The sequence below is a fragment of the Salvia splendens genome, chromosome 9 (genome assembly GCF_004379255.2).
Source record: "Salvia splendens isolate huo1 chromosome 9, SspV2, whole genome shotgun sequence".
NCBI classification, from domain to species: Eukaryota; Viridiplantae; Streptophyta; class Magnoliopsida; order Lamiales; family Lamiaceae; genus Salvia; species Salvia splendens.
In genome coordinates this window covers 19940905-19968616 of record NC_056040.1, presented here as the reverse complement: position 1 = coordinate 19968616, position 27712 = coordinate 19940905, and the positions used below count along the sequence as shown (strand labels likewise).

At 37.9% G+C, this 27712-nt stretch overlaps 1 protein-coding gene and 1 long non-coding RNA gene across 3 annotated transcripts; both read left to right on the top strand.

Annotated features, from left to right (window-relative positions):
- The first annotated feature begins 6117 nt into the window (after window positions 1–6117).
- LOC121748654 (WD repeat-containing protein 11-like) lies at window positions 6118–16503 on the top strand. Of its 2 annotated transcripts, none has more exons than XM_042143133.1 (20): window positions 6118–7315; window positions 7912–8371; window positions 8665–8752; window positions 8894–8961; window positions 9265–9401; window positions 9532–9598; window positions 9827–9986; window positions 10113–10224; window positions 10706–10781; window positions 10880–11062; window positions 11782–11942; window positions 13036–13144; window positions 13406–13607; window positions 13696–13964; window positions 14125–14246; window positions 15109–15253; window positions 15323–15415; window positions 15556–15629; window positions 15754–15807; window positions 15882–16503. In XM_042143133.1, the coding sequence occupies exons 1-20, from the start codon at window positions 6348–6350 to the stop codon at window positions 16171–16173; spliced, it is 3840 nt and encodes a 1279-aa protein (XP_041999067.1). In that variant the 5' UTR covers window positions 6118–6347; the 3' UTR covers window positions 16174–16503. The 2 variants fall into 2 exon arrangements, with proteins under 2 accessions (XP_041999067.1, XP_041999066.1); XM_042143132.1 differs by having other exon boundaries at window positions 6119–7315; window positions 8894–9075.
- A 310-nt stretch (window positions 16504–16813) lies between these two features.
- On the top strand, window positions 16814–20826 carry LOC121748714. The gene is made up of 2 exons (XR_006039517.1): window positions 16814–17267; window positions 20459–20826. It is a non-coding gene; the product is annotated as an uncharacterized LOC121748714 (long non-coding RNA).
- The last annotated feature ends 6886 nt before the right edge of the window (window positions 20827–27712 follow it).

The window sequence follows — 27712 nt, the reverse complement described above, 5'->3', positions numbered from 1 at the left end:
GAAGGTCTATTAAAAATTCCGCTTAATTCGCGCTCCTTCCATTTTGAAACGTCTATGATTCAATGTTGTTTTACAATTATACCCATATAATGTACAGATTATGCATAAATAATGCAACACAGATTCATTTATCAAAGTTTCATCTAGTCCGTCCATCCACCTAATCTAATGTTTGATTTTAAGTAGGAACTTAACACTAAGGGAACAATAAGACCTTAATGCTTTCCTATATATATATATAGGGGAGCATCCAAATTTGAGCATCCATTTTTCTTAATCTCGTGGTTAGGATTAATTTACAATTAATTTAAGCATCCAAATTAATTTACAAATGGATTATGCTCCCCTATATATATATATATATATAGGGGAGCATCCAAATTTGAGCATCCATTTTTCTTAATCTCGTGGTTATGATTAATTTAATCTCGTGGATGCTCCCCTATATATATATATAGGGGAGCATCCAAATTTGAGCATCCATTTTTCTTAATCTCGTGGTTAGGGGAACAATAAGACCTTAATGCTTTCCTATATATATATATAGGGGAGCATCCAAATTTGAGCATCCATTTTTCTTAATCTCGTGGTTAGGATTAATTTACAATTAATTTAAGCATCCAAATTAATTTACAAATGGATTATGCTCCCCTATATATATATATATATATATATATAGGGGAGCATCCAAATTTGAGCATCCATTTTTCTTAATCTCGTGGTTAGGATTAATTTAATCTCGTGGATGCTCCCCTATATATATATATAGGGGAGCATCCAAATTTGAGCATCCATTTTTCTTAATCTCGTGGTTAGGGGAACAATAAGACCTTAATGCTTTCCTATATATATATATATATATATATATATATATATATATATATATATATATATATATATATATATATATATATAGGGGAGCATCCAAATTTGAGCATCCATTTTTCTTAATCTCGTGGTTAGGATTAATTTACAATTAATTTAATATTTTATTCAATACATTTTTTATTTTATTTTAATTTTATTTTAATTTTTTAATTAATTAATTTATTTTTTAATTTATTTTTTATTCAATAAAAACTTGCCGAAGTAAATAATGAACTATATTCACTAAATAATGAACTAAATGAAGTATGTTATGAAGTAATTTTGACATGTTATTGAAATACATTAATGATACAACAAATTTTAGTGTTAAATGTTAAGCGGTAGTAATGAACTATATTCAATAAATAATGAACCAAATGAACGTTAGTAATGAAGTAAATATGACATTTTATTGAAATACAATGTTAACTGTGTTAAACGTCAAGCAGTAGTAATGAACTTATTACTTCATTCAGTCACGCTATTACTTCATTCCATTACTTCATTCCATTAGTTTATTACTTCATTCAGTCATGCTATTACTTCATTCCGTTAGTTTATTACTTCATTCCATTGGATTATTACTTCAGAACGTGTTATGACATAATTATCTTTCAGTTGAAGTAAATTCGGTATGTAATGAATGCGAAAAATTACTTCATAACATACGTTCATTTAGTTTATTATGTAGTGAATATAGTTCATTATTTAATCCAGCAAGTTTTTATTGAATAAAAAATAAATAAAAATAATTATAAATTTAAAAAAATATTAATTGAATAAAATATTAAATTAATTGTAAATTAATCCTAGCCACACGATTAATAAAATGGATGACCCTAATTTGGTCTCTAGTTCGGTCTTTAAGAGTGGATTTGTGGATAATGAGACCCTCTCTATATATATATATATATATATATATATATATATATATATATATATATTTACATTGTATTCTCGCCTCTCTCTCTTTTATGTTTCGAATTCAGAATAAGGATTTGGGATAATTAACACATGAATAAGCAATTTAAAAAATGAAAGAAGTAACACAAACATTTTTAATGTAAATAAAAGATTCAAATTTAAAAAGTCCAACTACTTTATTATCTATTCACTTAACCCATTAAATATCTCTTAATTAAATTTCGAACCAGAAAGAAGCACTTCAACTGTACTGGAATATAGGAAATACGTATTTGTGTGTTTCTTCCCCTTAAGAGCATCCGCAGGTGGGTGGACGATGCTCCACCCGATGGCCATGCCTGATACATATTCCGCGACCTTATCATCTGCCCCATTGCGGGCTTCTGGACGATAGGTTGGACGATGATTTCAATTTTTGTCCTCTATATATATCACCATTTTTACCTTCATTCTCACACCTTTCACTCCACTCTCTTTCCCCATCTCATTTTCTCTCTCACACTAGTAATTCAAGGATTAATCCCGGCTATTCCCAAACCCGAATAACCCCTATGGAATGTCGATGTTCAACGGCGGTGGTGCCCGGTGGCTGGGTCATGAACTTGACGAATTTCGATAATTCTATACACCATATTTTGTGGAGTCCAACTGGGATCCGAACACTTAGTACAATCCGAATTTCACCACGGATTCATACGGGCTCGGCGACAAGAAGTTGAGCCCTGTCTGCCACCCAGTCAAGAAAGAAAAAGGTGAAGGCAAAAGCCAAGAAGTTGCTGCCTGTGGAGGTCAACGAAGATTACGCCCTAGGGATGCAGAGCTACACCAGTTTAGAATGGACTAGACCAAGTCTCGTGCCTTATCCATAGAACACTTGTTTTCATTTCCTCTCTTCCTATGTTTGTAACTTAATTTTAAATTAAGTAAATTGTAAGGTTTGGTTTTAATTTATGGTGTTTTGATATTTTTTTGTTAATTTACATATTTGTAAATATAAAAAAATAAAAATAAATACAAAATAGTTATTAAAAAGATAAGGTGGGCTATAGTGTATAGAGAGCTCCATTGCATGTAAATTGGTAGGACTATAAAATGTTAACGCGGATGAGTATAATAATATAGATTTAGACAGGACTATAAAATGCAATAAAGGAGTTCGTGGGTGAAGTCATAAAAACATATATTCTCTAAATTAGTAAGGCCATTCACAACGCTGTTCCTATACCGTTCCTTAAACTACTATTTGCGGGCCCCACTGTACTTTTTTTCTCCATTCCTTAACTAAGGAACGGAACCTGCAACCCTCCGTTCCTTAACCGTTCCTTAAATTACTATTCATTCAATTTCATTTTTTTATTTTTATTTCCAACTCAATTCAATTAAAACAAACACACTTTAATAAAAAACAAACACACTTTATTAAAAAACACACAACATTAAAACAAAGTTACAACTTAAACTTAAAAAATTAAAAAGCACACAATTAAAATACTAAAAAAATAAAAGTACACAATTTTAATAATTTCATCCGTCAAAGTTTACCCAAATGTGCTCAATTAGATCCTGTTGGAGTTGGGTGTGTGCGCTAGAGTCGCGTGTCCTTGCACGAATAAATAACCGTTCTTGTATAGACGGATGCGCTCCACTTCGAGGCGGACTACTTGCGGTTGAGCTTCCGGGGGATTCGGGGTCGAACCAATTTCCCGCCTCGGGTCCTTCGTCTTGGACAATCATGTTGTGCAAGATTATGCACGTATACATGATGTCGACCATGTTCTCCATGAACCACGTACGAGCCGGGGCTTTGATGATGTTGAAGCGCGCTTGGAGAACCCCGAACGCCCTCTCCACATCCTTGCGAGCGGCCTCCTGCTTCTGCGCAAAAAGAGCCTGCTTTGGGTTCGCAGACCCACTGGACGTCTTCACGAAGGTAGGCCACTTCGGGTAGATGCCATCGGCGAGATAGTACCCCATTTTATAAAGCCGGTTGTTGGCGACGAAGTTGATGGCCGGCGCTTTACCATCAAAAACTTCGGTCAAGAGGTCGGACTGGTGGAGCACGTTTACGTCGTTGTTCGACCCGGGAACCCCGAAGTACGCGTGCCAGATCCAAAGGCGGTAGTCGGCAACGGCCTCGAGTATAACGGTTGGGTGGGTGCCTTTGTGGCCGCTCGTGTAGGACCCCTTCCACGCCACCGGGCAATTCTTCCATTGCCAGTGCATGCAATCGACGCTGCCGAGCATCCCGGGGAATTCGTGCACTGTTTCGTGAAGGTCGAGCAGGAACTGACAATCGGTCGTGCTTGGCCTCCGGAGAAATTCGTCGGTGAAGGCTGCCCGTACGCCTTTGCAGAATTTGAGCAAGCACATTCGCCCAGTGCTGTCTCCGATGTGGAGGTATTCGTCGAACATGTCGGCCGTTTGTCCAGTCGCAAGCTGGCGGATTGCTGCAGTACATTTCTGCAGCGTCGTGTGGCTGGGACGGCCGACCGCGTCGAACCCTTCCTGGAAGAACTCTTCCCGGGCTGCCAAAGTATTGGCGATGTGGAGAAATAACGGTTTCCCCATGCGGAAACGGCGACGGAAGTACGTATCTCCCCAAACAGGATTATAGCAGAAGTAGTCGCGTACTAACCTTGCGGCGGCTTCCTCCCGGTTACGATGGATGTACGTACGGGAGCGTCGTTGGGGCGGAAGAAGCCGCGCCACCCCAACGACGACGGGAGGCGGAAGAAGCCGCGCCACCCCAACGACGCTCCCGTACGTACATCCATCGTAACCGGGAGGAAGCCGCCGCAAGGTTAGTACGCGACTACTTCTGCGATAACCCGGTTTGGGGAGATACGTACTTCCGTCGCCGTTTCCGCATGGGGAAACCGTTATTTCTCCACATCGCGAATACTTTGGCAGCCCGGGAAGAGTTCTTCCAGGAAGGGTTCGACGCGGTCGGCCGTCCCAGCCACACGACGCTGCAGAAATGTACTGCAGCAATCCGTCAGCTTGCGACTGGACAAACGGCCGACATGTTCGACGAATACCTCCACATCGGAGACAGCACTGGGCGAATGTGCTTGCTCAAATTCTGCCAAGGCGTCCGCGCAGCCTTCACCGACGAATTTCTCCGAAGGCCAAGCACGACCGATTGTCAGTTCCTGCTCAACCTTCACGAAACAGTGCACAGATTCCCCGGGATGCTCGGCAGCGTCGATTGCATGCACGGCAATGGAAGAATTGCCCGGTGGCGTGGAAGGGGTCCTACACGAGCGGCCACAAAGGCACCCACCCAACCGTTATACTTGAGGCCTTTGCCGACTACCACCTTTGGATCTGGCACGCGTACTTCGGGGTCCCCGGGTCGAACAACGACGTAAACGTGCTCCACCAGTCCGACCTCTTGACCGAAGTTTTGGATGGTAAAGCGCCGGCCATCAACTTCGTCGCCAACAACCGGCTTTATAAAATGAGGTACTATCTCGCCGATGGCATCTACCCGAAGTGGCCTACCTTCGTGAAGACGTGCAGTGGGTCTGCGAACCCAAAGCAGACTCTTTTTGCGCAGAAGCAGGAGGCTGCTCGCAAGGATGTGGAGAGGGCGTTCGGGGTTCTCCAAGCGCGCTTCAACATCATCAAAGCCCCGGCTCGTACGTGGTTCATGGAAAACATGGTCGACATCATGTATACGTGCATAATCTTGCACAACATGATTGTCCAAGACGAAGGACCCGAGGTGGGAAATTGGTTCGACGACGAATCCCCCGGAAGCTCAACCGCAAGTAGTCCACCTCGAAGTGGAGCGCATCCGTCTATACAAGAACGGTTATCTATTCGTGCAAGGACACGCGACTCTAGTGCCCACACCCAACTCCAACATGATCTAATTGAGCACATTTGGGCAAATTTTGGCGGATGAAATTATTAAAATTGTGTACTTTTATTTTTTTAGGATTTTAATTGTGTGCTTTTTATTTTTTTACGTTTAAGTTGTAATTTTTTTTAATGTTGTGTGTTTTTTTAATAAAGTGTGTTTGTTTTTTAAAGTGTGTTTATTTAAATTGAATTGGGTTGGAAATAAAAAAAAATGAAATTGAATGAATAGTAATTTAAGGAACGGTTAAGGAACGGAGGGTTGCAGGTTCCGTTCCTTAGTTAAGGAATGGAGTAAAAAAGTACAGTTGGACCCTCAAATAGTGGTTTAAGGAACGGTATAGGAACGGTATAGGAACAGCGTCGTGGATGGCCTAATTCAACAATTTTCATTGTTAAAGAGAAATAGAAATCAATCATACAAATATACAATACAGATCCAACAACCCGATTTTCCAAAATTGTTCAATTTTATTTTTCATTTGAATTGTGGAAGGCAGGAAGGAGACGACATTGATTTTTTCGGACATCAACTCTGTCTCTGTTTTCCAACGTGCCTTGCATGCTGTAAACTCCAGATCTCATCCAACTCCACTCTCCATCCATCGTCTTCTTCCTTTTGATTATTCATTCATCAGCTTTTCACCCAACCCTTTGATCTGCAGTTCCTGGCAGATAGCAAAGCCTCCTAGATGCCCAGCGAGCCCTCCTCCGCCTCATGGGACTGCATTCTGCCGGGGCCTCCCTCCAAGCACAGTGGCGGATCCGCCGACCTCTCCGCCGCCGGCCTCCTCGCCTACGCCGCCGGCAGCTCCGTCGCCATCCTCGACACCCACTCGATGCAGCTCGTCTCCACCCTCCCCCTCCCCCCTCCCCCCTCCTCTGCCGCTTCCGCCTTCATCACCGCTGTCAGGTGGTCCCCTTTCTCCCTCCCGCACCACCTCCTCGAGACCGAATCCTCCTCCCCTCACCTCCAGCTCGCCGTCGGCGACCGCCACGGCCGCATTTGCCTGCTTGATTTCCGCTCCAAATCCCCCGCCTTCTTCTTCGACACCTCCAACCCTAATTCCCCCAAATTGGGCGTCCAGGATCTCTGCTGGATCCAGACCCGATTGGACTCCTGGTGCCTCGCCGCCATCTCCGGCCCCTCTCTGCTCTCGATTTACAACGCCACCACCGGCCGCTGCTTCTTCAAGTACGACGCCTCGCCCGAGTACTTCTCCTGCATACGCCGCGACCCCTTCGATTCCTGCCATTCCTGTGCCTTGGGGCTTAGGGGGTTCCTGCTCTCGGTGAAATTGCTCGGTGACGAATCGGAGAACGATGTCATGCTGAAAGAGCTTAAGGTTCGCACAGACGCCACGGAATTGCATAGGCTGGAGAGAGATTCTGCTGTTGAGAGTAGCAATGGGGCGCCGGTATCTTCGCTTTTCCCCAATTATGTGGTCAAGTTTGCATTCTCACCGCACTGGAAGCATGTTATACTAGTTGGCTTTCCAAGAGAGCTTGTGTTGTTCGACTTGCAGTACGAATCAGTGTTGTTTGCGGCAGGGTTGCCTAGGGGATGTGGCAAGTTTTTGGAGGTGTTGCCGGATGTGAACATGGAGGTTTTCTACTGTGCTCATTTGGATGGGAAGCTCACTACTTGGCGGCGTAAAGAGTGAGTGTTGTATGTCAACATGACTTGCTTTGTTCTGTTGCTTGTGTTTGTGATTCCATATGAACCTCTTCTATTGGGTTAACAATGTACATTAACATTAAATAGTTTTTGGTGTGGTGTGCTTGATCAAACACCTATGCATGATATGTGTTCAAGAATAGATATAGGCGACGATTCATAACCGCGTCATTGATTACAATATACTGTAAGAAGTTTAGTGTGGTTCCCAGGATTTCATTTCAGTTGGGAAAACTTAGAAATTGAAAATGCAATGTTCTTTTTTTTTTAAAACTTTTAAGATAGGACATTGTTGTTAGTGATACCATGCTGGACTCATTTCGTGAATTAGCATTGTACATTGTGATAATTTGTCACTTTAATGTACCTTTGTCTTTCTTCTATCGAAAATGCATTTTTTTGCTTGTCCTATATATTCCTCATAGCCTTATTTTGGCTCAGTATTATGTCAGAGAGACAATGAGGCATATGAGTTTAAACCTGATCTATTTTACCATAAAATTCCATAGTTTTATGCCTTTTGATTGTTGATTATTAGGTGGAGTTATGATGACAAATTTGTTTGCTTCTTACCTCAGGTCTGAGCAGGTTCATATTATGTGTTCGATGGAAGAATTAGTGCCCTCAATTGGCACTACTGTTCCTTCTCCCTTAGTTCTTGCAGTTGCAATCTCACAATCAGATTACACACTCCAAGACATTATCAGACGTTGTCCTGACACAGATCCCGTTGATTTTGAATTGGATAATCCTCTGGCTTTCATTGATGAATCTCATATAATTTCTAAAACCCATTTACTATCCGTTTCGGATGATGGAAAAGTGTGGAAATGGCTCCTAACTGCCGAAAGATCTAAGGATGTTAACAGAGATTCTGAATGTGTGAAAAAAGTCGATGAAACCAGTGAAGTTCCAATTTCAGAAGTTTCTTCATCTGGTCAACGTACCGGGGATATCGTGGCACATCCAGATAGCATAAAGGGCAGAGAGAACAGTAAAACTGCTTGCGCTGTTGTTTCTGATGAAGTGTCATTTAAGGTTAGCAGTTCAGCACAATTTATCTTTTTCCATAGATCGAATTTTCGTTTACCCTTTTGGATATGTACTAGGTGTTAATTTTCACTGTTGATGCATCTGATCACCAGTCACCACTAAGTCTTTTTGAGATTCTCCTTTTTCCCAAAGGAGAAATATTCTGATATATCTGCTTTGAACTTGAACTCAGAGTGAACAGTATTCTTCCTGTAATATCTTGTACAAGCTGCAAATAACCTGCAACTGACATATCTATGGTTTCATTTCTACAATCTTATATTTTGCCCATGATACAGACCAATCTAGTTGGACAGCTTCATCTTCTGTCATCAGCTATTTCTATGCTAGCTGTTCCATCCCCCTCACTGACAGCTACTTTGGCACGTGAGTAATCTTCTGTTTTCTTGTAATCATAAAGGAACTTTGTTACACTGTTGAAAGATTATCATATCTTTAAATATACTGTTTCCTTCACCCTTAAGCAGCATTTTGTGAATTTCCTAATTGTTGATGTCATACATGAAGGAGGTGGAAACTCGCCCGCTGTAGCTGTTCCTCTAGTTGCATTAGGAACGCAAAGTGGTACCATTGATGTAATTGACATTTCAGCCAATGCTGTTGCTGCAAGTTTTTCTGTTCATAGTAGTGTGGTCAGGGGTTTACGTTGGCTTGGAAATTCAAGACTGGTGTCATTTTCTTACACACAGGTTAATTTGAATCATCATAAGTTTATAGGAGAAGCAGTAGAACTTTATCATGCATATCCCTTTAGGCTTCACTTTCTTTCATTTGATTAGTGAGTCAGTAACTACATTAAAGATCTATCTTGCTCTTATGTGCCATCTTGATTTGTGAATTTCGGATCCTTAATTCCCTATATAATACCTATTGCTCAGGGAAGTGAGAAAATAGGAGGCTATGTTAACAAGCTTGTGGTAACCTGCCTAAGAAGTGGCCTTAACCGAACGTTTCGAGTAATGCAAAAGCCAGAGCGGGCACCGATAAGAGCATTAAGGGCTTCATCTTCGGGAAGGTTCACTAATTTTTTTTATATACTTTTGTTGTTTAACAGTGAATTTAGTTGTTCTGTTTCATACAATTTATTCCACTGTTTGGCAAACTTTTGTGAGATCGGTCCTTAGTGTAGCTTCAATTTATTTCAGATATCTTTTGATCTTGTTCCGTGATGCACCCGTGGAGGTTTGGGCAATGACGAAGACACCAATAATGGTAAGTTTTGTAAATCTTGTTCCTTATTTGGAATTTTGGGTGGTGTGATGTTTGCCATTGTTCATGGTGTGGATAAATTTGAGATTCCCTCCATTGATCTTGTCCAATCCATTCACCATTCCCGAGATTTTTAATTAATTGATATTGTTTTTAAATAAACAAGTTATAGTGCCATTCTTTATACCATATGAAGCTAATTCTTTCACCATTAATTTTGAAATCATGCAGTTGAGGTCATTAGCTCTTCCATTTACTGTTCTTGAATGGACTCTTCCAACAGTTCCAATGCCAGCCCAAAATAAACCTTCAAGGACCCCTTCATTTTTATCCCATGGTGGCAACCCCCCAGCGGAGACTTCTTCCGCTACTAAAGCATCAACTGATACTAGTGAGCACTTTTGTGCTCAAACTGTTTATTACTGATATAAAGCTGGAGTTTGCTTCTAATTTTAATCTCTAAGTCTCCTTATTATTTACTCTGTATTATTTATACACAATAGTTATTGAACTGCAGAAGAAGGAGCTGATGGAGCACAGGATGAATTTTCAGAAAGCTTCGCATTTGCTTTGGTGAATGGTGCACTTGGAGTATTTGAGGTGCAGGGACGAAGAATCAGAGACTTTAGGTATCTTTTTGACTTTTCATTTATTCCGATATTGGGTTTCCATCTTTCCTTGCAGAAATAACTTAAAACAAATAAAATGGACATATCTTACTGTTCATCTAGTAGTCTTCCTAGATTTTGGATAGGAGGGAGGCATATACTCAGTTTTTCCGATATGTAGTCTTCCTATAGAACTTCTGTTGCCATTTTTATCTTCTTTCTTCACGTTTCATGAACATTTTCTTATTATTTGAACAAAACATTAATATGCATTTATTATCGACACATTTTTACCACCATGTTCTATGAATATTAACAGCCTGTTGTCATCAATCACTCTGGGTCACATTTCAGCTTCTAGTATTTTATTTGTCTTTCAACAAGTTAACATTTTATTGTACATTGTTAAAAACTTTGTCATGCATCGATTAACTTCCATATTTAATTGACATCATGATATTGCTCTAACTTATTGTTTAATTTTGATTTGTAATTCTATCAGACCAAAGTGGCCTACATCTTCATTTGTTACCTCCGACGGATTGATTACATCTATGGCTTATCGCTTGCCTCATGTAGTACGTACCTTAGTTGATGAACTGATCTTATACATGATTAAGTTTCCTTGTTGACCTGCACGGGAAGATTTATAGGAAGCTCTGCATTCACATTTCAGGTGACGGGGGACAGGTCAGGCAACATACGTTGGTGGGATGTCACTACAGGGCAGTCTTCCTCCTTCAATACTCACAGGGATGGTATCAGGAGAATTAAGTTCTCACCAGTTGTTCCCGGGGATCGTAGCCGTGGGCGGATTGCTGTTCTATTTTATGACAACACATTTTCTGTGTTTGATCTTGTAAGATTTCATCACTAGTCGGATCGTTTATGAGTGTTTGGTCTTTGTCGCCTGCAATGTCTTCACATATCTTAAAGATACTGGTACAATATAGAGAAACTGATTTATTCCATCAGGTGTAAATAAGGAGGGGTTGTGATATCTGTTCATACCTGTTCTGTTCTATTCCGTCTTCAATCAACCTTTCAAAAAGCTGCAGTAGTAAACCTCATCTTACTGTGTAGGAAATTTTCTCCATAGTGATGTGATTGTGAAGGATCGCTATTTTTTTGGTTTGCAATAACTACCCTGATATCTAGCTAGTAACTGTTAAATCCTCTAAAATACCATCCTGATGCACTATAAACATCCCCTTAAAGTGTACTCCCTCTGTCCCATTAAAAATGAAACGTTTTCCTTTTTGGATTGTTCCATTAAAAATGAAACGTTTCCTAAAATGGAAACATCTCTATCTCTACTTTTTCATCACTCTTACTTTACTCTCTCTTCATTAACTCACAAAACAACACTACATAAAATCTCGTGCCGATTCCCAAATGTTGCATATTTAATGGGACGGAGGGAGTATATTTTTCGTAAGTGGTTGTTTTTCCCTCCCTCCCTCCCATTTTTTTGAGGTAACTGGCTAACCCTCAAGAGTATTATCCTTATTTCTAACCTTTGGATTGATATCAAACTTCCGAATGATTTTGCAATTCACTAGCATGTTTTATTTGCAGGATTCACCTGATCCATTGGCTAATTCCCTTTTACAACCACAATTTCCTGGAACACTAGTACTTGAACTTGATTGGCTGCCTCTGCGGACAGATAAGGACGATCCACTGGTACTCTGTATTGCTGGTGCTGAGAGTAGTTTCCGCCTTGTTGAACTTAATGTGTATGTTTGCTAATTCTACTCTCTATAAATCTTCCTTCTACATGAATATGTGGGCATGCATGTTGAGTATAAGTTGCTAGAAGAGAACATGATTATGATCCCCTCAGACGTTATTATGCCCACATCCGATAAGTACTTTTCTTTTTCAGACGTTCAAATGGTTCTACTACTGGCGTTTGTGGAAGTTACTTTCTTAATTTGACACTAATCTATCAATCTAAACTACTGCTCTTTAGGGGGGGATCTACTTTCGGAGGTAGATTAGATCGGTAATATACATAATTGAGTATTTGAAGGAGTAGACAACCAAACAAGCTAAACTGGTTCAATCCGTCAAAGTCTGTGGTGGCCTAGCCTATATTATTGTACCTGTCTAAGCTATCACCCAAAGTAATCACACCCTTAGAGAAATAAAAACTTAAATTTTATGCTCATCCCATCCTAAGCTTTGACCTTGATTGGAGTCTTTATTCTGGGAAGGATGCAGTAGTAATTTGAAATGATTTGAAAACTGTCACGTCTGCAAGTCAATATTCTAATTTATTAAGTGTGTTAATGTTTACATATTTTCATTGACGAGACATATAATCCTTTCTTGTTCATTGATTTTATGCGCTTGTTCTTCATTCTCATTCTCACGAAAAACCCAATTGCCACTAGATCCTTGCCCAATGTAAGCATCACCCTTAAGCTTTGCTCGCGTTTATTCTAGTCCATGTTAACATCATTTGTTTTGATTTATACATTTAGCTTGATTCTAATAACTCAAAAAATATTATTGACTGCACTAATTCTACACATTAATGAATAAAAGAAAAAAAAATCAAGCTTTGGTTTTTATATAATTCGAAAAAATAATGACAATAATATTTTTTAGGTATTAGAATGAAACTAAATATATAAAACCATACAAATAATGCTAAATGGACTAAATGATAGGCAGTGCTCAAAGATGATGCCCACATAAACTATGTAGCATAACACACACATGTATATTGTGTGTATATGTATATATTATGTACCACAAGTATTTAAAAGACAAACTTAGATACAGCCTGGTATAGATGATGATGCCAGATTCATGTGCATGCAGAAGTGACCAGAAAACCGGGGTGATGAGCCCCAGAGCTCAGGCAGTCAAAGAGAGATTTCGGCCAATGCCTTTGCCTTCTCCAGTATTGCTCCCCACACCACATGCCCTGGTATATTGTAAAACTTAATTTTCTGATGACTACATAAAATTAAAAATTGATGTATGTATATGTGTGTATTTTTTGTGTCCTATGTAGTTCATTACAAGAAACAATTGATCTCTAAGTATATTATAAGAATATTTATATGTAGGTATTTGCCCATTGAAAGTCAGAATTTAGCACATCTCATCCCCCCCCCCCCCCCCCCTTTTTTTTTATCTATTTCTATTTTTGTGAAATGAGCTTATTTTAGAGCTTTATACTCCATAGGCATTACGGATGATCTTACAACTGGGTGTGAAACCTTCATGGTTCGATACATTCAGCTCAGTCACGAGTGAGGAATATTCATATGCTACTAGGACTCCATCAGCTGGAGATCTTCGTGGTTATATGATTGATTCACCACGTGTTGGAGACTCTGCTGTTCCTGAGATGCTGCTTAAAGTATTAGAGCCTTACCATAGAGAAGGTTTGCTTTTGTCTCAATTTTCAACTATTATAAGATAGTACTTCTCTTTAAAATTTAATGACTATTTCTTCCTTCAATCATCCTTAAGCCTGCCTCCTTGATGATGAGAGAGTGAGACTATATTCCAAAATTGTTAAAAGAGGCTCCACGATGAGGTTGGCATTTGCAGCTGCCGTCTTCGGTGAATCCATGGAAGCACTTTTCTGGTTACAGTTACCGCATGCTCTTAAGCACCTGATGAATAAATTAGCTAACAAATCGCCTCAACAAGGCCCACATACAGCTCAAACTCGTGACATCGTGTTGAGCAGGATATCCTCAAAAAGGAAATCAGTGTCCGAATCTAAGAATATTTTGGTTAGTAAATTTAGGTCATAAATGCATTTCATATTTATTGACTCTATTTTATTGAAATTGACTGAGAAGTATTTTGGGTTGTAAGGTGTGAGAATGATGTTCCAATCTATGGATGGTCTTGTGTAGTTGAGAATTTTAATCATGACATTTTGTCTCACAGATTAATGGTCAACTCAAATTGATGGCTTTTGACCAACAAGAATTGTGGGAACGTGCTAATGAACGTCTCACTTGGCATGAAAGACTAGAGGGCGAAGAGGCCATTCAGAACCGTGTACATGAGTAAGTCTCTCCTTTATATAGAACAGTTGATGTACAAAATGTGCAAAATGAACCGTGTACATGAGTAAGTCTCTCCTTTATATAGAATAGTTGATGTACAAAATGTGCAAAATGAACAAGATATCAGTGGGATTGTGGCATTTCTGGGACGATGTTCGTGAATGCAGGTAGATAGTCGTATGTTGACTGGATATAAAGTTTCAGCTTCAACCCTTGAGCTTTTTATGTGAGTAGTGGATTATTAGTAGCTGTATCTAAGCTTATGCATTTGTAAATAGTCTGGTTCAATGAGTAGAAATAGGTCATTATTTTTAACTTAAAGTCTCATCCAGAATCTTGCATGGCTTTGCTGCGTACTCTAATTTTGGAGAGCTTCATGTCGGAGGAAAAGTGTAAACTTCTAGCAAGTGGCTAAAATCTTATGAAGCTGTTGTGACAGGCCATATATATATAAATTGGGGTTGGCTAAATAAACAACTTTTATTATATAAACTAGGAACCCTTAACAGCCCTTAGATCATGAAGATCTACGGTTGATTAATCACCTTGGTGCATGAAATCATGGCCATGGAGCATGTATGAACTCAAAAAATAAAAAATATTGCCACCTTTTGGATTTGAACCAAGGGCCATGAACCTACTCACAAGTAGATGAATCCACCATATATCTTCATAATCTAAGGGCCGAAAATAGTTCCTAGTTTTTAGTCTACAAGTGGTTTGTAGAATAATGCTCCCTATATATATGTATATGTATGTAAATAGCCTTGAACCTTTGTGGATATTGCTAACTTAAATTTCGTAAAACTTTGATGCGAACAAAATATGCTTTTGCCTTACTATTCTAAATCTTGATGGCCAGACTTGTGTCAGTTGGAAACTTGGAAGCTGCTGTTAGTGTGCTGCTCTCAACTTCTCCAGAGAGCTCTTACTTCTATGTGAATGCCCTGCGAGCTGTTGCTCTTTCCTCTGCTGTCTCCATGTCTCTACTTGAGCTGGCTGTCAAGGTAACTGTTTTTCCCAAATGATCACTTAAACCTAGCATAATATTATCTAATCAACTAAGTTGTCTGTAGGTAGTTGCAGCCAATATGGTCAGAAATGATAGGTCAATGTCTGGCACACATTTGCTTTGTGCAGTTGGAAGGTATCAGGAAGCTTGTTCTCAGGTAGACTTTTTCATGAACTCCTTTATTTGTGTTGTATCCCATGATGCAAATCTATATGTGAAACTATATCCATTTAAATACAAGAAAGGGAGATTATTTTAGCTATGATTGCTTATTTGTAGCTTCATCTCATTTTGCAGTTGCAGGATGCTGGATACTGGACTGACGCAGCAACACTAGCTGCAACTCATTTAAAAGGATCTGATTATGCAAGGTTTTGTTCTTTCCTAAATTTAAACAATTTCTAGCTGTTTTGTAATTTGAGTGATGATCCCTGTTTTCTGAGTGCTAAAAACTAGTACTATTTAGGATCCTAATCTTACTTGAATGACCCTCAGGGTATTGCAACGATGGGCTGACCAAGTTCTTCACGTGGAGCATAATATCTGGAGGTAGCTACTAGTCTTTGAAATGCTCTATGGGAGTAGTTATTTTGGTGTTCAATCCTAACCACACGTCTGTGCAGGGCGTTGATCCTGTACGTAGCAGCAGGCGCTCTGCAAGAGGCACTGGCAGCACTACGCATGGCACAGCTGCCAGACACTGCAGCCATGTTCATACTTGTTTGCCGTGAAATCCACGCTGAGTTCCTCTCCCAGTTGGATTCTGAGGAAGATGAAACTTCCAAGGAGAAGGTGTCAAATTTGCCTGGTCTAGACCCTTCAAACGAAGAAGTGATTGCCGTTGGTGAATATTTCGGACAATATCAAAGGAAACTAGTACATCTATGCATGGATTCCCAGCCTTACGCCGACTAGGTATTCCCCACAACTGATAAGGTTTCCAAACTAGTTTTCATACCGATATTTGCCAGCCTGCTTATTGCTATCGATATCACCATCATGGAACAAATATTTTTCATCTAAACCGATGAAAGTCTTTTATAGTTTTAGCAACGTTTAAGAAAGGCGTTACTTGTAGTTGTAATATGTTTTTACCCCCAAATATAAATGGGAATAGGAGTGTGTGTGTGTGTGTGTGTGTGTGTGTTGTATACAGTATGTACATGCATATGAGGTTGAGGAATCAAGTTTTGTAAGAGCAATAACATATAATTTGATATTGTATAATACACCATTTTTTTGTTTCTTGCTTCTCTACATATTCTGATATTAAATCTCTCACCCTCTCATTTACTTTATGCTGCTGCGAATCTCATAATGATGTATATCATCTTCTCTATTTTCTTGCAAATTAGGGCTGCCAAATTGTGCGAGTTGGGTCGTTATCGGGTCAACTTAATAACAATCTAGTCTAATAAGACCAGATCCGAATCCAATAAAAAACATGCTTTTAAAAATGTTGGATAAATTTATTCTTGAATGATATTCTTCAAAGTGGAGATCTTTGTATTATGCTTTTAACATCATATTAACAATTAAATCATATGCATAGATCTAAAAACAATGGAAGATTTACTGAGAACAGGTTTGAAGCGAAGCATATTTTCTATATTTTTCCCCTTTGACTACACATTTTTATGTAAGTTATGACTCATAAAATCGTGTTTTCATCGAAGATTAGGATGTGAAAAGCTAGCTGGTGCTCATTCAAACATTCCATCAAACACTTGGTGTGCTATGTAAAATATAAGGACAAAATTCTCTTTGAAGCATTTCACCAAACAGTTGGCGTGCACTGCGTAATAGTTCCAAATTCAGCATAGCAGCAGTCATCGCACTACCCGTCCGGGTCAACCCAGCACCGTTTAACACCCGCCCGGGTCAGTAACAGAATGCATCGAAAATCCAGAAGGGGTGGAATTTCTATCACCCGGTCGGGTGAATTTGTTGTTTAAAAATCCACCCGGCCGGGTGGATTATTTCTAACTGCAGTGTCGGTAGTTTCAAAGGTAAAAAGAGGCGGTTGCTTTGGAGAAAGGTGGGCACGGTTTGGAGGATGAAATTGGACAAGTGAGGAGCACACACGTGCCAGTTCAGAGGGAGTAGAGGGGAGTTTAATTGGAAATTTTTAAAGGCCCAAATGGGGACGTTTTTGCAGAGGAAAAGGGGAGAAGAAAGGAGAGAAAGAGAGGAGGAAGAAGAGAAGGAAGAAATTCCGACGATCCATCTCCATATCTCCATTCCACTCAACAAGAGCAAGCTTCCTACGGTTTTAATTGTTATTATTACCATGTGCTTAGGCTAAGCTCTTTATGTTGCTCCAAGTTGTGATTTAGACTTGTTTGAATGTATCTGCACCTTTGAATTCACGTTTTGACATCGTTGATGTGTTTAATGTTAGATTCTATCACTTTAGAGGCCTCTATCGTTATAGATTTTTAATCCTTGTTTATCGTCTCTTTAACATGAACTTGGATGGACTAATCAATTGATGTGTTGTTGAATTTGAATTGTTCAGAGGATAATTTGACAATGGATTAGGTAAGTTCTTATAGTAGATGATATTTTATTCCCACGCTTCCGCAGGAATTTAATATCGTTGAAAGTTAATTCATGGAACAAGTGTTCAGCTGACTGTGAATTATACGTCGCAAACATGTTCAGTGCACGCGATTAGGTTGATTAATTAATCCCAAATATGTGCTTTCGATATAGGTGTAGAATGATTCAAGTCTAATGAGCAACTTGGAGTGACATGTTTCTCCCATTTGATTAGTCTTTCCTTAGTTAACTTGCAGCTTAATTTTATCATTAGCTTTTAGATATCAAAACCTTCAAAACAAAGTCCTTTTTAATTTTGTCTTTTGTTTGTTTTGGAATTAAATAATCTACGCCTCCCTGTGGTTCGACACTCGAAGTACTACAGCTGACTCTGTACTCTTGCAGATAGGTTGTAATATTAGAGCTATTTAATTAAACTTGTGTGTTTTTAACCCATTAATATAAAAGCTCGAAAATTACATATCAAGTTTTGGCGCCGTTGCCGGGGAGGCAACTGGTTATTTAATTAGGATTCTTTTTGTTTTTATTTTTGTATAGTTTTCTAACATTTTAATTTTTTGTTTCAGAGTTGTAGCTAGAAGACTAAGTCGATGCAACGACTTTAAACAAGGCGCTAGTTGGGAGGCAACCCAATGAGTTTTTAGTTTTTTTATTTTCTCTTAATAAATCGAGGGTTTAGTTCGCTCAATTCTTTCCTTCGATGTATTTTTATGAATTGAGTATTTTGTTTTCTTTTTGTTGTTTTAATTTTTCATTTTGTAGGAACAACATGGAGATAGGATTCACATTCGATCTTATGAGGAAGCACACCTACAAAGGAAAATACACCCACCCACCCACCCGAATGCACTATGGATATCACGCCAAGTTTGGGGGAGTCTTCTTTCCCTTTACTTTATATGTTCTTCTTTGCTTACATTGAGGACAATGTAGCATTCAAGTGTGGGGGGATTGTGAATGATTTTTGTGCATTAGGCATGTTTTTTGGGTGTATTGCATGCTAAAGTGTTGTGAATCGTGTAATTAACGGGTGCATGCTAGATCTTCGGCTTTCTGGTTGGGAAATCTTGCTTGATCTTACTTGATATTTGAAGCTTAGGATGGATAGAATCTGTGCATGAATTTATTTGAAAGAGCATGTTGTGATTACATAAGATTTCTTGAGTTGAGGAGAGTATGAAAGTCATATGTCTTGTGGAAATTATCTTGAATTGATTTGCTTTATCGAGTTGCGTGCTTGTATTCATTTGTGTCAACGATATGGGAGGATAAGGCACTAAGATGAACTCTATGGCCAAATGATCACATGCCTAGTCCTACACATGATCCCCTAGAAGCCACTTTGAGCTTAATTTCCTATCATTTGTGTAAACACGTAGCCTATCACTTAGCTAATTAAATAAGCCTCATTTTAGCCTCATCGAAAGACCTTGCTACTATTTGGGTGCTAAATACAAGTTAGAGCTTTGTGGTTTGAGTTTGAGTGTGGGTGGTGAAATGTAAAGAGTAGACATATTTAGACTTGATGTAATGTGAAAAGAATGAAGTTCTTAGAAAAGAAAGAAAAAGAAAAAGAAAAAGACGACCTCCAAATTGCAAAAGTCGAGGTCTTTATAAAAAAAAAATAAAAAAATAAAATAAGTTTGATGGAATAAAGATAGAGCTTCTATATTTGTTTGAAGTAATCTTGTCTAAAATAGATCTCAAGTTTGGGGGAGTTCGAGTTTGGTTGTAAATTTTTTCGTTGATTAATCTTTGGAAGGAAGTTGTAGGAATGAAGAATTTGGCACTCAAATGTGTAGCCTTTGAGCTCACTATCCATATTTATCCTACCTCATCCCTAGCCTCATTACAACCTTGAATTAAGACCTTGGACCTTATTGTTGATGCTTGTGGATGTTTTGTAAATAGCTTGGTAAAGTTAAAGAAGTTTGATTTGAAATCCGCGAGTCTATGTGATTAGTAATGCTTGACGAGTCAATGACGACGGTTTGAGTTGTATGGTCTTATGCTTGGACTTACTTTGACATGCACTTTGACTTGAAGTTTTAGGTTGATGAGTGATTGTTCTTGAGAGTGGGAAATCTTGATTGGAAATGTTGGGGGTTTAGATTTTGTCATTCATGTCCCTTCTTGATTCTTTGTGATGAAAACTTGTGAAATAATTTTGTGAGTTAAACTTTGTTGAATAATTGTGCTTAAAAGTTCATCTTGCTCGAGGGCGAGCAAGAACTCAAGTTTGGGGGTATTTGATGCGAAGCATATTTTCTATATTTTTCCCCTTTGACTACACATTTTTATGTAAGTTATGACTCATAAAATCGTGTTTTCATCGAAGATTAGGATGTGAAAAGCTAGCTGGAGCTCATTCAAACATTCCATCAAACACTTGGTGTGCTATGTAAAATATAAGGACAAAATTCTCTTTGAAGCATTTCACCAAACAGTTGGCGTGCACTGCGTAATAGTTCCAAATTCAGCACAACAACAGTCATCGCACTACCCGTCCGGGTCAACCCAGCACCGTTTAACACCCGCCTGGGTCAGTTACAGAATGCATCGAAAATCCAGAAGGGGTGGAATTTCTATCACCCGGTCGGGTGGATTATTTCTAACTGCAGTGTCGGCAGTTTCAAAGGTAAAAAGAGGCGGTTGCTTTGGAGAAAGGTGGGCACGGTTTGGAGGATGAAATTGGACAAGTGAGGAGCACACACGTGCCAGTTCAGAGGGAGTAGAGGGGAGTTTAATTGGAAATTTTTAAAGGCCCAAATGGGGACGTTTTTGCAGAGGAAAAGGGGAGAAGAAATGAGAGAAAGAGAGGAGGAAGAAGAGAAGGAAGAAATTCCGACGATCCATCTCCATATCTCCATTCCACTCAACAAGAGCAAGCTTCCTACGGTTTTAATTGTTATTATTACCATGTGCTTAGGCTAAGCTCTTTATGTTGCTCCAAGTTGTGATTTAGACTTGTTTGAATGTATCTGCACATTTGAATTCACGTTTTGACATCGTTGATGTGTTTAATGTTAGATTCTATCACTTTAGAGGCCTCTATCGTTATAGATTTTTAATCCTTGTTTATCGTCTCTTTAACATGAACTTGGATGGACTAATCAATTGATGTGTTGTTGAATTTGAATTGTTCAGAGGATAATTTGACAATGGATTAGGTAAGTTCTTATAGTAGATGATATTTTATTCCCGCGCTTCCGCAGGAATTTAATATCGTTGAAAGTTAATTCATGGAACAAGTGTTCAGCTACTGTGAATTATACGTCGCAAACATGTTCAGTGCACGCGATTAGGTTGATTAATTAATCCCAAATATGTGCTTTCGATGTAGGCGTAGAATGATTCAAGTCTAATGAACAACTTGGAGTGACATGTTTCTCCCATCTGATTAGTCTTTCCTTAGTTAACTTGCAGCTTAATTTTATCATTAGCTTATAGATATCAAAACCTTCAAAACAAAGTCCTTTTTAATTTTGTCTTTTGTTTGTTTTGGAATTAAATAATATACGCCTCCCTGTGGTTCGACACTCGAAGTACTACAGCTGACTCTGTACTCTTGCAGATAGGTTGTAATATTAGAGCTATTTAATTAAACTTGTGTGTTTTTAACCCATTAATATAAAAGCTTGAAAATTACATATCAAGGTTTCATGGCAATTTTGCAAAAGGGGTGTAACTGAAATTGTTTATTAAAAGAGAGATGGTTATTACAGAAGGAGCGAGATTAAAAATGATAAATGATTGGAAGTGTAGTTTGTGAAAGAGGAGAGAAAATATACTTTTCTCCTAATATAAATCTAAAAAGTGAAAAAAATATCTTACTCTCTCTGTCCGCCAATAAATATCTAATTTTAATTTTGAGTGGCTCGAGTTTTAAAAATTGTTCGTTAAAAAGAAAACGATAAAAAAAAGTTAGTTGAATGTGAGTCATACTTTTACATGTTAATTTTATACATGAGTCCACTTGTTGAATGCCAGTATAATACTCTATCCGTCCCAAAAGAATATGCAATCTTTCAGTTTTAGGTCGTTTCACAAGAATATGCACTTTCTATTTTTGGAAACTCTTTTCTCTCTAATAAGGTGGACTCATTCTACACTAACAATACTTTAATTACTTTTTCTTTTTATCTCTCTTTCTTTAATAATTGTGCATTAAAACACAAGCTGAACCAAAGTGCATATTTTTTTGGGACGAAGGGAGTAAAATGAACTGAGAATTGAGACATTTATTAATAAATGAACAAAACATATTAGAATATTTAATAGTAGACGAAGAAGAAAGTAAATGATTATTAAGGAAAATCAATCATTCATCACTCCAAATGATTATTGAGGAAAGTCAATCGTTTATAAATCCAAAATAACTATTTCATTCCTATCTTTATTACTACATTCTTATCCCTTGTTCTATCATTTAATTATGAAAGTTGACTTATAGTATAAATGTGTGTTAGTAATAAATAGTATTACTCTGCTCCCTTATTCTATCATTTAATTATGAAAGTTGACTTATAGTATAAATGTGTGTTAGTAATAAAAATTACTCAGTTGTTATTAAATGTCTTATTTTTTTTTCATCCATCCGTCAATAAATATTCCATTTTATTTTTTTACTATATTTAGCAAATGGACCTTATATTTTACTAATTCATTCTTCTCATATTATAGTATAAAATTAATATATAAAAATAGGACTTACATTTTACTAAATTTTTTCTATCATTTTCTTTACAAAGTCAAATAATTTTTTAAAATCCAAATCAATAAAAAATGAGACATTTATTGACGGACCGAGAGAGTAGTATTTCAAGATGTTGGATTCTATCAGTAAACCTAAAAAAGATTCTTTGTCAATACATGGGACTAGATGGGATATCAGATACTGTATATTACATATCACCATTACCTAAATATTCACTTCATATTAACGTAATTATGAGATCTGACTTAGTGAAAATGTGTGTTGAGTAATAAATAGTAGAAAATGTGCGTTGAGTAATAAATAGTAGAAAATGTGCGTTGAGTAATAAATAGTAGAAAATGTGTGTGAGTAATAAATAGTACAATTAGTATTTGAGGATGTATGATTCTACAAGTAAATATGAGAAAACCTAAAAAGAAGAAAAAACTGTCGATATAAGAGAGAGATGGATTATCAGATGTAATATTCACTTCATTATTAATGTAATGATAAGAGTTGACTTATAGTGTAAAGGTGTGTGAGTAATAAATACAGAGTGTTATTTCATGATGTAGCATTACTTTGTAAATATATGAGACAAATGGAATTTCAGAAACTATTAGCATTACTTAAATATTCACTTCATTATTATTAAAATATGAACAATAAATAATTTTTTTTTATCATTTAATGCACTTGGAAGCACTTAGGAGTAATAAATTATCCATGTATGTGTTTCAAATAAAATGTCTATTTATCATTTAAAATTAAAAAAAACAAACAATATAGATTATTGTATTCTTCTTGACACTTTGATGTAACATAAATTTTAATAAAAGTTAGATATTGTATTTTGTGAATGATGAAGGAGCTTCATTTATTGTTTTTATGTTAGTTAATGTAGATAATGATTAATGATAGTTCATGTTTAACTTTTTAAGAAATCAATATGTAAAATAAAAGTAAAGTACAAAAGAAATATGTTTGAAAAGAGAAAAGTTATATAAGTAGTTGTGCATTATTTTGCGGGACATTTTAAAATAATAAAATACTATGTAGTACTACTATTTTGGGAGTGGAGAGTATATTTGACAATATAAACATAAATATTACTACTATAAACTCAAAGTTCAGAGTTTACTAATGCTAACTTGTGGTCATGTTATTACTCGACGTATTTAAATTTTTTTTGGGTTATTTATTTATAAATATACAAATTACTAATATTTTCTGAATTTTTTTAATTTATATTTTTGAATCTAAATGCCTGAACTTGGATTTATTGGTTTTTCTTTTTTTTAGTTATATTGGTTTGTTTCTAATATTTTGAACGATCACTACAAAAAAATTATCTTTTAGGGACATAAAAATTGAGACACAATTACTAGCGTTTGGAAATTTTTAAAAATAACCATAACCTAGGATGCAAAAAAAGCGTCCCTAAGTTGAAGGCAAATTATCTTAATCTTTTCCTTTTTTAGGATGTTTTTATTTGTGTCCCCTAATTTTAGTTAGGATACTAATAATGAGCACACTTTATGAAGCGTTGGTGGTATAATTAGACACACAAATTAGTGTCTTTAACAGTATTAAAAAGTGTTCTTATCCGATTTTTTTTGTAGTGAATTAACATACAAATTTATACCTTCTTCTAATCCAATAACGTCGTTTTAATACTCACTGCTTTTCGCCACTTAAGACGAACACTTTAGCTTCAATTTAGAATAAACTAATTTCATGGGAAAAAAATTTAAAAACTCAAAGTTCATGTATTTAAATTTAAAAAAAAGAGATTATAGAATTTAAAAACTCAAAGTTCATGTATTTATTTTTTTAAAATTCAGACCATTTTTTAGTTCAAACTATTTTTATCCATTAGAAATGAAAATACACGGTGTGCAATTAGAAATGAAGGCTTCATTAAGTCACGAGTTCTTGTATCATTTGTAATAAGTGAAGTATCATAGTAGGATCCTAGTTTTTATTATTAATCTGTAATTAATGCAACCGAATTTGACAATCACAACTCCTCTATTTAAATGAGTTCATGGGGCTGGTCATTAAGAGAAACACAAACATTATCTGAGGTGGAATCATGTCAAAGAATATACTATTTCTTTGCAACTCTTCAGGATTAGGTTTAATCCAAGCATGAAGTGTGCATGGTTGATGCTTCTTCTTACATATATACTATTATTGAGGGGAGCAGCTTCCAATCCTCTCCCAATCACCCGGCCGCTCACCCGAGCCCAAATGGAAGACTTGTTCCGAGCCTACGCTCCGTATGTTTATCTCCACCCGGACTAAGAACACCTCCCCTCTTCGGTGGATTGGTTTTTCAGCAAAAGGGGACGAGTCGCACCCGGTCCCCATCTAGCCAGGCGTCGCCAACCTCCCTAGGGTAGAAGATCCTGACGGCTCCTTCTGGCTGGACCTCCCGGCCGACAGTGCAGGCCGGGATCTAGCCAGCACGGAAGTGTACGTCCACTTCAAACCGTCCACGATGTTCACAGATATTCAGGTGCATGGGCGGAACCACTCTCTATTTAATTTAATTTAATTTTATTTTAAATTAGTAATGCTAATATTTTTATCGGCGTCTGCCACTGTTGATATTGATAGAGTCTCTATTTAATTTTTTTATTTAAATTAATAATACTAATATTTTTATCTGCGTCGTTGATATTGATAGGGTGTGGATGTTTTATCCATTCAACGGGCACGCGACTGCGAAAATAGAGTTTATTAAGAAAGTGTCGCTGGGAAAGTGGGGTAGCACGTGAGCGACTGGTAGCACGTGACGCTGAGAGTGAGAAACGGGGATGGGGTGCTTGACAAAGTGTATTTCTCCCAACACAGCGGGGGAAATGGGTTGATGCTTCTGAGCTGCAGTTTCAAAGCGGGAATAGGTTTACGGGCACGCTGGGAATAACAAGCCGGGGCTGTATCTGCAGGGGCCCGGGCATGGGGTCGGGATAAGGAATGACCGGGCCAAGAGTGACAAGGTGGTGGACACGGGGGCGAGGTTCGTGATTGTGGCGTCGCAGGGGGAGGCGGAGGGCGTGGTGCAGCCGCCGTGGTTGAGCTATCATATTTTTTCATCATTAAATAAGCGAGAATCTAAATTCATTATCTCCCAACATGATGAATTGATATCTCTAATTAATAATTATTTGACATGCAGTATTATAAAAAAAATTAAGAAGATAACTCACATTCCACCTATATATATAGAAAAACTAATAAGGGTGAATCAAAATTTATTATCTCCCAGATCCTTTGGATCTTGGGTTTTTCTATTTTTGTGCTAGAAGAGAGATAGGATTCCTCGTTTGTTCTAGAGTTTTTTTTTGTTCCTGGTTTGGGAGAGACGCATGACCCTCATGCGTCTCCTTTTAATGAGACGCATGACAATTATGCGTCTTTCATAGAGACGCATGAGGGTCATGCGTCTCTTTTTTTTCGTTTTTTTTAACGACGCATGAGGGTCATGCGTCTTAGGGAGAGACGCATCTCCCTCATGAGTCTTTTTTTTTAAATTTTAATAGACGACGCATAAGCGTCATGCGTCTTAGAAAGAGACGCATGAGGCTTATGCGTCTCTAATTCGAATTAAATCAGACGAGGCGAGGCAGTAGCCTCATTCAGGCGCGACAGAAAGACGAATTAGGCGATTTAGGCGATTTTTGATTGGAAATTCCGGCGAATCCGACCATTTCCCCTCGTATTCCGGTAAGTTTCGTTCAATCCTTCAACATTCCTTCCTTATTTGTTGTTAATTTGCATAGTTTGTTTAGATTTCCCCTAATGTTTGTAAATTAGGGTTTATAACAAATTGCTAAATTTTGGCCATTTTTTTTGTTGTGTAGTTAATTGTAATGGATTTTAGTGGGTAAATTCATTCTATTGTATAGTTATTGATATGTTTGAGATGCTTGGTGTTGTGATTTTGGTTGTTATTGGAGAATAGAGTATAGGTTGAAATGCATCTTTTAATTTAACCTTCTAATTTAGTAGTTATATGTAAATTAGGCCTTATAAATCCTGAATTGTATTGAATTGGAGTGAATCAATCATTTGGTTTATGATGTGTTGTTATTTTGACGATGAATTTGAATGTATATGTTATTTGTTTTGTGAATATGTACTTAGATTAGATGGAGACTTCAAGTTCTAGCGGGCAATTATTATATGGACCCGAAGACCCGTCCTTGCTAAATATGCAGAAACATCGCATTTCACATAAACTCATGAAAGAGGGCACAACCCAAGTATTTAAGGTCCGAAGGACAGAAAGCAAGACTTGGGACGTCAAAATTCACGAGAATGTTAGATATTGGCTTGACGTCTTTGGTTTCAAAGGCGTGATCGATTGTGGGAAGCCCATGAAGGTGGACAATGAGCTGATCACGGCGTTGATTGAGCGTTGGAGGCCGGAGACGCACACTTTCCATCTACCGATCGGTGAGGCGACGATCACCTTGGAAGATGTGCAAGCCATTTGGGGCTTGAGGGCGGAGGGTCGCGTCTTCATAGGGCGTGACTGTCATGACAACTTTCCTGATTGGACCAACAAGTGCCGCGATCTGTTGGGATGGATACCAGATACTTCCACAGAGACAAAGCAAGGCGGTTTGCTGATGACCGCGCTGATCAACCAGACAAGGATGCCTCTGGGTGATGACCTACCTACGTACGTATACATCCAAAGGGCACGTATCCACACCCTAATTTTATTAGGAGGTCTCATTCTACCGGACACCACGGGGTGTAAGGTGCCATTGATGTGGTTGAATGGGCTTGGGGATCCGGAAGAGGTGAAGACTATTAGTTGGGGAAGTGCGGCATTGGCCTACCTTTATCATTATCTGTGCGAGGCTTCCATGGATAAGAGAAAAGAGTTGGGCAGGCCTATGATCCTTTTGCAGCTATGGGCGTGGGAAAGAATGCCCACATTGAGGCCTGCGTTCATAGGACCAGTTGTGCACGAGCCATATACATGCATATTTAAATATTTATTTATTAATGCATATTGGGTTATTTTCTTACATAAATTTTATGTATAGGTGGAAAGGAACAACGCAGATAGGAAATGCTCCTAGACACTCGGTTGAGCATTACCGTGATCAAATATCTCTGATTAGACCTGGCCAGGTGAATATTATTTCGGTTTAGACTTCATTTATGAACTTATTA

Excerpts from the sequence above, each read along its gene's own strand:
- LOC121748654 (XM_042143132.1), top strand. The coding sequence starts at position 6,348 with ATGCCCAGCGAGCCCTCCTCCGCCTCATGGGACTGCATTCTGCCGGGG. Across the intron at positions 7,316-7,911 it reads ACTACTTGGCGGCGTAAAGA|GTCTGAGCAGGTTCATATTA; the intron begins GTGAGTGTTGTA and ends TTCTTACCTCAG. Across the intron at positions 9,076-9,264 it reads TGTCATTTTCTTACACACAG|GGAAGTGAGAAAATAGGAGG; the intron begins GTTAATTTGAAT and ends CCTATTGCTCAG.